The 10,130-nt window shown below is 44.2% G+C and overlaps 2 protein-coding genes across 2 annotated transcripts; one reads left to right on the forward strand and one right to left on the reverse strand.

The window, feature by feature from the left end:
- Positions 1–3,924: 3,924 nt before the first annotated feature.
- Positions 3,925–6,345, forward strand: LOC125538413. The gene is made up of 4 exons (XM_048701670.1): positions 3,925–4,214; positions 4,551–4,703; positions 5,761–5,936; positions 6,078–6,345. Exons 1-4 carry the CDS (start codon positions 4,053–4,055, stop codon positions 6,187–6,189), a joined length of 603 nt encoding a protein of 200 aa, XP_048557627.1. The 5' UTR covers positions 3,925–4,052; the 3' UTR covers positions 6,190–6,345.
- A 336-nt stretch (positions 6,346–6,681) lies between these two features.
- On the reverse strand, positions 6,682–9,335 carry LOC125538414 (signal peptidase complex subunit 2). The gene is made up of 5 exons (XM_048701672.1): positions 9,152–9,335; positions 8,881–9,032; positions 8,680–8,761; positions 7,643–7,785; positions 6,682–6,949 (listed from the first exon to the last, which is right to left on the reverse strand). The coding sequence occupies exons 1-5, from the start codon at positions 9,257–9,259 to the stop codon at positions 6,856–6,858; spliced, it is 579 nt and encodes a 192-aa protein (XP_048557629.1). The 5' UTR covers positions 9,260–9,335; the 3' UTR covers positions 6,682–6,855.
- Positions 9,336–10,130: the final 795 nt, after the last annotated feature.

Consider the following 10,130-nt stretch of genomic DNA (forward strand, 5'->3'; position numbering starts at 1 on the left):
TAATCAAATAACAACTCATTGTTCATGGTTAGGAAACATAACCATCTTTGATTAACGAGCTAGTCAAGTAGAGGCATACTAGTGACACTTTGTTTGTCTATGTATTCACACATGTATTATGTTTCCGGTTAATACAATTCTAGCATGAATAATAAACATTTATCATGATTATAAGGAAATAAATAATAACTTTATTATTGCCTCTAGGGCATATTTGCTTCAATTTTATAGGAATTAAAATCTCTAATTCCAACTTTTCTTCCAAAGCTTTCATCATAGCATCAAAAATATGTTTAGAAAAAGCCTTATTTTGTTCATAAGCATGGGGTGAATTTATCATGGATTGCAACAAAGAAATACAATCAATCAAAGAGAAACTATCATAATTAAAGTCTTTGTAATCCAAAAGAGTGGTCACATCACTAGTTAAAGTTTTGACCTCTTCAAATCCACTTTTATCAATTTTATCAACAAGATTTTCACCCTCCGAATTACTAGGACGCCTTCTAGCTAAAGTTGACTCTTCTTCAGTCCCTTTATTATCAATCTTAATTTTCCTAAACAAGGAATCAATAAAGGAAACACCAATCATTTTTAGATCTTCATCACTTTTATCTTCTAACGAGATTGGTTTAGCGGCCATTTGATTTACTAGGGTAGCTTGTGCATCGGATATTTTACCTAGCAAACTTTTAGCAAAAGCATACTTTGATTGGAGATTGCAAACTTCTCTACTAATGTCATCAAGTTGTTTAGTTATAGCTTCCGCATAAGATTTAGTCCTATTAAGAATAGGAGCATCATCAAGACTTAAATTTCCAACACAATTAAAAAAATCTTGGATACGTTCTTTTCCTATAACATTCCCTTGCCCCAAAATAAAATTTTTAGCATCCAGATTGCCATATCGTCCAATTTTAGGAGTTAGGCCATCATTTGTTTCTGCCATACTGAAATCACTCATGATTGCAAGCGAAAAGATAGATCTGGCAAGAAAATGGCGAATGAAAAGGCGAACGAATAAAATGGCAATTTTTTGTGAAGTGGGGGAGAGGAAATCGAGAGGCAAATGGTAAATAATCTAAATTGCAAGGAGATGAGATTTGTGATTAGGAACCTGGTAGATGTTGATGATGTCTCCCCGGCAACGGTGCTAGAAATTCCTTTTGATGCGGCTTGAACTACGTCGGTATTTCCCCAAGAGGAAGGGATGATGCAGCACAACTATGGTAGGTATTTCCCTCAGTGATGAGACCAAGATTATCGAACCAGTAGGAGAACCACGCAACACCACGTAAACAGCTCCTGCATAGAAAGAGCAAATACTTGCAACCCGACGTAAGAGAGGGATTGCCAATCCCTCACGGGTAAAAAGATAGATAAAATTGTAGTAGATTGGATAAATAGATCTCGCGGGAACGCGAGATAAAAAAATAAAGAAAAATTGCAGCAAGGTGTTTTTGGGTTCTTGGATTAATAGATCTGAAAATAAAAGCAAATAAAAATAGATCGCGAAGGCAAATATAATAAAGAAGAGACCCGGGGGCCATAGATTTTAATAGTGGCTTCTCTCGAGAAAGATAGCAATGATGGGTAAACAAATTACTGTTGGGCAATCGATAGAACTTCAAATAATCATGACGATATCCAGGTAATGATCATTATATAGGCATCACGTCCAAGATTAGTAGACCGACTCCTGCCTGCATCTACTACTATTACTCCATACATCGACTGTTATCCAGCATGCATCTAGCGTATTAAGTTCATGGAGAAACGGAGTAATGCAATAAGAATGATGACATGATGTAGACAAGATATATTTATGTGGAAATAGACCCCATCTTGTTATCCTTAATAGCAACGATACATACGTGTCGGTTCCCCTTCTGTCACTGGGATCAAGCACCGTAAGATCGAACCCATCACAAAGCACCTCTTCCCATGGCAATAAAAATCGATCTAGTTGGCCTAACTAAACCAAAGATTCGAAGAATAAATACGAGGCTATAAGTAATCATGCATATAAGAGATCAAAAGACTCAAATAACTTCCATGGATAAAAACGTAGATCTGATCATAAACTCAAAGTTCATCGGATCCCAACAAACACACTGCAAAAAGAGTTACATCAAATAGATCTCCAAGAGACCATTGTATTGAGAATCAAGAAAGAGAGAGAGAGAGAGAGAGAGAGAGAGAGGAAGCCATCTAGCTACTAACTACGGACCCGAAGGTCTACAAAAGACTACTCACGCATCATCGGAGAGGCACCAATGAGGATGATGAACCCCTCTGTGATGGTGTTTAGATTGGATCTGGTGTTTTTGGAACTTGCGGTGGCTGGAATTGATTTTCGTCGACTCCCCTAGGGTTTCTGGAATATTGGGGTATTTATAGAGCAAAGAGGCGGTGCGGGAGGCCACCGAGGTGGGCATAACCCACTTGGGCGCACCTGGGGGTCCAGGCGCGCCCTGTTGGGTTGTGCCCCCCTCAGGGCACCCCCTAGGTGCTTCTTCGGCCCATTGGGTGTCTTCTGGTCCATAAAAATTCCACAAAAAGTTCTGCTGCAGTTGGACTTCGTTTGATATTGATTTTCTACGATGTAAACAACAAGCAAAAAACAACAGCTGGCACGGGGCACTATGTCAATAGGTTAGTCCCAAAAAATGATATAAAATGATTGTAAAACATCCAAGAATAATAATATAACAGCATGAAATAATAAAAAATTATAGATACATTGGAGACGTATCACGGTCACATTTTTCTGACCCAGACGCCCCCTCAAATGGGTTTCAAACGCCCGGGCTGACCGGCACCCCTCATATCCAATCCAAACATGGGACCTGTATGGGGGCGCCCGGGCACGCCCGCCACGTAGGACCGATGAAGGGGTCCCACGCGGACTCATCCAGAAACGTGGCAGTCCGACGGACGCCTCCTCCATCGTCGCGGTGTGAACGGCGCGTGGCGTCGCTCTGGCTCACCGCCCGAGAGCAAATCTGCCTATTTAACCCAGCTGGAGTACCGCAGCCCTACTCCATCCACCTCCCCATCTCCGTGCCGCCAGTCCGAACCCATCCACCTCCTCCCTCTCCCGCTCTGGCGCTCTGCCCACGCTCCAGTGGTCCGTCATGGTCCTAAGGAAGATCACCTACTACGCAATGCTCACGTCGGAGCGCCTCACCGAGATCCAGCAAGTGATCCGGGCAAGACAAGCCGCGCACGCAGCCCGCATCGCTGCCGGGCTGCCTCCGGACTCGACGAAGCCGGAGGAGGAGAAGGATCAGTCGGGGGAAGAGGAGGAGGAGTTGGCTCCGATGTAGGCAGAGGAGGCGGAGCAACCAGAGCAGCAGCTGGCGGGCTTCAACATGGAGCAGACGGAGGCGGAGTTTTCCATCGTCAAGTCCGACGAGATAGCGTAGTAGTAGGCCATCCCGGAGTCCATTCAGAATGAGGCCTATGTGGAGGCCAACCGGACGTTCCTCCGGCAGGAGCAGGAGGCGCCCGACGCGCTATTCGCCGAACTCGACGCAGAGATAGAGGCAGAGGAGGCCGGAGCGGAGCAGCAGGAGGAGCCAGAGCTGCAGCTGCCGCCAATACTGTCGGAGCCGGGCACGGAGATCGTCGACATCTCCGACGATGAGTAGTTAGGTGATCGACGTAGTACACACGTTATTTCGTTTGCATGTTTTTGTATGGATTTAAGAATCTAGTATGAGATGTCTGGATGCAATAAGTGAAATTTAAGGCGTGTCTGGTCACTGCACGCGAACGCGTCCGTCGAGCGGGCGTTTGAGGGGCCATATTTGACATATCCGGCTATAGACGTTCTTAACACACGGGGAAGGCAAAGGGGAAAAAGACCTTTTTGTCCTCGTCCGCTGTATACAGAAACGCGAGGGTGCGACGTGCAAAAGCACTGCTCTAGTAGATGCGGCCGGGGTGGGCCGGCCGATCGCTCATTCGGCCTTTCCAGCCTCGCTGCCGCCACCCAAAATCCACCTGGGAAGAAGAAAAGAGGGGCCTCTTCTCCTCTCTCGCGTCCGATGGCCTCGAGCCCGGGCGTCGGCGGCGGAGGGGCGGACGGGGGCGTCGGTGATGGACCGACGACGCTGGACGAGCTGTACCACATCAACGTCGTGCCGGCCGAGCTGCACTTCAAGTTCCGCAAGGAGCTCCAGGGCCTCCGCGTCGGCCTCAACTTCGAGGTCGGTAACCCTGCTTAAACCCTAATTCCCGAGTGTTGGGCTGCCCGTAGATTTGTCCCCCAATTATTTCTCTCCAGTAGTCCAATGTATCTCGCAAGATTCCGTTAGGCCAAACGTTGGTGGTATGCGCGTACTGGAAATAATTTACTCTGCTGGTGTTGCTGCCTCCTTGCCCCTGGTGTACACTGGGACAGTATACGCCTGCTCACAATCTTGCCAATTTTAGTTATAGAGTTATATGTTGCCAATTTGCGATAGTGGTCGTTGGTACTCTCTGTGCTGTGCGTAACCAGTTCACCTGTGATCTGAGTGTCTAATGCCATATACCATTTTCAGTTCTACAACCTAGAGGTGAACGATTTTGAGGCAAAGGTAGTTCTGAAGCCCCTGGACTTCGACCGGAAGTGGAAGTTCCAGTACAAGCCCATCAGTGGTGACATACAGCTGCTCTCCAAGAAGATACCAGTCACAAAATATCTCAACCTCCAGGTTCCATGCTTAATTCAATCTTTCTATTCACATATCGTTTATGTGAGACCAAGAAGTGATTACATATTTGGCACGTCTCTCTGGTGAGACAACTGACAGCTAGTCCGCACTACTTGCAATATCACATGTTATGGCGCAATTAGATATGTTAAATTGCCTGCCCATGTACTAATTATGCATTTTGATGATTGGTATTAGTTTTTCTGACGGAAGAGATGCCAGTTTATGCATGTACTAGGTATCTGCTTGCTTGATGTGAATGTAGGCATAATTTAGAAATGAGAATAGAAGTGGATCAGTTCATATATCAGTTTTGGAATGCTAAAAGACTATTATCTTTTATGTACTTCTGTGACGGTTCTGATAACGGAATGTTAAGGACCAATATTTTGTTACAACACTATTAAACCTACTTGTTTTCTATAGAAAGTGTCGCTTGTATGCGTGACTGCTTTGATCTGAGTATTTTTCAGAAATTGCTCCTTGGTATACATCAACTTTATTACAAGAAACTAGAAGTGCATATGTTGCCCTCTCTTGTGATATAGAGATGTTCTTGGGCAGTTGGGATATTTAAGGATACATTTTCACTGCCGTATGCATTAGTTTGCAACAGCCATGTCGAAATATGACGCTTAGCCACACATGCCAAATTTTGGGCCGCTAAATTGAAAGCGTTTCTGGGGTTTTAACAGTATTCTTTGGTGATTAAGTATTGCTATTTGTCAGTTTTCAATCACAGCAGCAAATTGGTCATTCAAAATGGTACATGGAAGACTGTGCTGCATTTCTTCACATGTATATATACATCAGGATAAAACTTCAACACCATTTGCCTTGGCAAGGATGTCAGCTTTACCGTTACTTGATTACAAATGACATGTAATCCCCATCCGCATCTATCAAATATACGCGGTTAGCATCCCTGGTACACCAGTTTAGGTAGCCGCAACACATGGTCAAATTTGTAAAAGCTATGCTTAAGAGGCAATATGCCCTTTTTCTAGAGTTCATTCACTTTGATTACATGAGATTTCTAATAACATTGGTAATACAGGTCGGCATTGGTCACAATTTCCAACTGAAGGCAACTGGATGGAAGTGGAAGCTCTCTACTTGCTTGGGGGGAGATGGTGTTTCTCAGATAAGAAACAAATCAAAACTCAACCTGTTTCCAGGGTTTGATCTGAGGCTCGGGTGGAAAGCTGAATATGTGCTTCCTGAGATTCATGGGTATGTCTGAGTCAACACCAAAATATTCTTGTGAGACATCGTTGCAAGCAGGATAGCACTATGTATCAAAAGCCTGCTAACAGGGCGTTTTCAACTTGTGGACACTACAATTCAACTTGTTTTTATATTTGCTCTATGCAGGGCTGTTGGCACAGGAGAACCTGCCTTCAGTATGAACTATGGACGATTGCAAGCATCCATAGACCGTGTTGAGGCTATTGTGACCCAATCAGATCGGTGCTCAACCTCCTAGGATGAGAAGCACACCTGGACAGTGATGCTGTTATGGTCACGAAGCAAGGCAGTAATCCCATGGTTGTTTACTCATGTCTTTTGAGGCTTTGCATCTGATGTACAGAAATGAGCAAACTTTATTTTAACAACATAAAGGAGTATTTTTTTGAGTTTCTCTGGACCGTTTTGCAGCATTCTTGTTTCTAAGAGCATAATGAACGGTGCTCTTTGCTGCTTGTGGTTGGCACATAAAACCCCCTATTTCAGAGTTCATGCTCTGAACCTCATCTTGCTCATTAGATTTCACATTCATAGCAACCTAAAAGTTACATTCAACATACAGTGGCAGTAACCTGGGCTACATCTGATGGGAGGCTGGTACTCCCTCCGTTCCATATTACTTGTCGCTGATGGAGTACATGCCTCGCATAGAAGGATATGATAGAAAGGAAACGAGGTGAGATGTAAGGTGTAACAGCAGAACAAGATCAGGCAAGTCAAAACGCTGGGATACACGGTGATATAACCATTATAGATAGACCTGTATACCAAGAAAAAAAGACTGCAATGATGTATTATCTTAACGGTGCTTCATTCACCAGTTCAAACAGTACTGCTATCAAAAACACTGTCTATTTCGATTAGGCTAAGCTTCATCCTGATAATGATGACAATGGCCAGTAATTCATTTGCTCTTGCGCTCGTTGTTGTAGTCATCAATGAGTCTCTCAACATCCTTCCAGAACAGGCCCTCCACAAGAACACCTTCCTTTGTAAACCTGCCCAATAAGGCAAGAACAGTGTTAGTAATGGAGATAAAAAAAAGAATGTTATGATACAAGCATGCCCTTATACACCATATACATCAACAAAGACAAACATTGAACATACTATGTACACACCCTTAAGCTTGTATATTTTGCCAACTCAATTGCAATTTGCATCTAGTATCTGCAGACTGTGATATCGAAACATACAGAGGTTCTATTGCGCGCAATGAAGCTCGTACGTTTTTAAGGGCACCTGTGTAAGCTTTTCTAGTGTACTCCCTCTGTTCCTAAATATAAGTCTTTTTAGAGATTTCAATAAAGACTACATACGGATGTATATAGACATATTTTAGAGTGTAGATTCACTCATATTGCTCCGTATGTAGTCTGCATTGAAATCTCTAGAAAGACTTATATTTAGGAACGGAGGGTAATATTAAACCATAGAAAGATACACCAAGTATATTTGGAGCAGATATGAGTTGATAATTGATTATACAAGTAATCTGAATAGCATGGTAGAAGCATCAATCGGTTGCATGCTTTAAGGTTAGAATAACAGTCAGAACTACATAAACTTGAAATGTGTGAACAATGCTAAGTAAAAGAAGGTGCCTTCGGTATCGCTCAGATGTAATCATTTAAACAAGATAATGCATATTGATGGCTTATATTAGCCCAATAAACATAGGGCAAACATACCATTTTGTAACACTCTTAGTGAAGTGGACGGGCTTGTGAGCAGAGATAGACTCTGGATCTGCGCTGGCTATTGAAAGATTGTACATGTCCGAGAATCTTGGTAACTTTGAAGATATAACAAGGCCAGTGTTATTGAAAGAACCCTGTGGAAAGTATTTACAATCATAAGTTAACAAAGCTATTCAAATCATGACAGCAAATGTAATGAACATGAGCGTGAATCACAAAGAACATTTGTTCACCATTAGGTATATTCTAATATAAAATGTGCTCATAGCCTCATAGTCCAATGAGTAAGGCAACAAAACCGCATCCATCTTAATAAGAAAGGCACTGGCAAAAGAAGCTTTTTCTGGAACAACACAAGTACTTGGTGAAATATATGCTTCAGCGACTACAAATAACTCAACAGCCAGGTGCATTTGTCATTATAGTCAAGAAGCAAAATGGTCGAACACCTTGCCATTTCAGTTATTTCAAATGATGTCTTTATTTCTTCTGTTATTGACCACATATACAGTTTGTGAATTGTAACATCATACACTAGTGCTTGAGCATTCAATAAAAAATGGCAGCAAGTACAAAACAATGCAACTACTCAGCAGAGTGTATCGCAGTAAACTGCAACTAAACAGGTTAACATGATGCATCAGGGAGAATTGAATGGCACAGTTTAGAATGCATTACAGCGCATGCAATACAATATACAAAGTGGAGAAACTGCTCCCTGAGACGAGGGGGGATGAGTAAAACGGGCTTCATTTGCAACAAAAAATGGTGTGGCTCTTCAGAAACTGCAACATCTTTAGCGGAGATGGGAGGGGATCATATTTATCAAATTGCAATGTACAGAGTCATAATTCATTATACATCACATGTAACTATAATTTTCATTTAACTCGGTCTCAAAACTGCTTCCTAATCGTCGTACACAAGCTGACATGTATTAGTTCGATTTTTATTAGAAACGCAGAAATCATGATGGTATCTACAATTAGAATTCAGGACCAAAAAATCGAGATGAATGTAGAACTCACAGCAGGAGGGTGGGTGAAGATGATGGCATCCTTCTCCTTGGTGTAGCTAAGGATCAGCAGCACCACATTCATCACCACATACGTATCCACCATGAAGTCAAGGACCAACAGTAACAAACAACAAATTCCAAACAATTCCCAACAAAAAATCAGATCTAAAACCAATTCATCAGAACGAGAAATAATCACTGCAAAGGATATAGCGCGATGCAACCGAGAAGGAACTCGCGGTTCTGCGGGAACTTCTTCGGGTAGAACTGCGCGAGGAGCGCGATGGCTATCACGGCCGTCCCGATCAGGAGCTTCCAGTTGCCCAGCCGCGTGTTCTCCACATAGCCCTTGCCCTTCACGACCTGATCGCACCAAGGGACTGAATCATGGGTGACCAAATCTAGAGGAACCAAATGGGGGAGATGGATATAGATCTCGAACAGGAGATGGGGGGTAGGGTTTAGTGTGTATCTTGCAGTACCTCGGCGACGGTCTCGTCGAGGAGGTGTTTGATGGAGTGGGGGTCGAGGAGGTTGGCCTTCTTCGGGGTCACCTTCGCCGGCGTGGCCACCGCGCCGTCGCTCGCCATCTGCGCCGTCGTCGAGGGGGAGGAGATGGGCCGGTGCGGATCAATACGGATGAGCGGGATGCGGAGGCGCGGGCCTGTCAGTATATGCGGGATGTGTCGATGACGGGTGGGCGCGCTTTGTACCGGGACCCGCTTGTCAGTGGCGTGCTTATTTTGCTGATAGGTGGACCTGGTTTGCCACGTAGATCGTGGTGGGCTGGACCAATGGGAGAGATGGAGCGGCGTCACCAGAGCGCCATGTCATCACTGAAAGAACCGCAAAAGGTTACCATTTTTAAGCGGTGCAAAAGTCTACCAAGAGCATCTAAAACCGAGCTCCTCAAACACCCTATACATTTGGAATTTGGGACAGATGGTCCGGTCTGTCCACTCACAAAAAATGACCAAGACGAGCACCTCAAACTTCATATATGTTCGAGTTGAACGGCACCTCACATATCTCAATCAAATTTGGAATGAAGAGTCCCGGACGCGCCCGGTCCATCCTCCACGTCGAATCCGCCCCATGCTGGCCCACCCCAGCCCCATATTTACTCGTCTCCATCCGCATCACGGGCCAAACCCTAGCCACTCCACTCCGCTCTCAAGCTCCATTCCGATAATCTCCTGTTGGGGAACGTAGTAATTTCAAAAAAAAAAATCCTAAGCACACGCAAGATCATGGTGATGCATAGCAACGAGAGGGGAGAGTGTTGTCCACGTACCCTCGTAGACCGTTAAGCGGAAGCGTTATAACAACGCGGTTGATGTAGTGTACGTCTTCACAATCGACCGATCCTCAGCACCGAACGTACGCCACCTCCGCGTTCAGCACACGTTCAGCTCGGTGACGTCCCGCGAACTCACGATCCAGTAGAGCCCGGGGAAGAGT

This window comes from Triticum urartu, chromosome 2 (genome assembly GCF_003073215.2).
Source record: "Triticum urartu cultivar G1812 chromosome 2, Tu2.1, whole genome shotgun sequence".
NCBI classification, from domain to species: domain Eukaryota; kingdom Viridiplantae; phylum Streptophyta; class Magnoliopsida; order Poales; family Poaceae; genus Triticum; species Triticum urartu.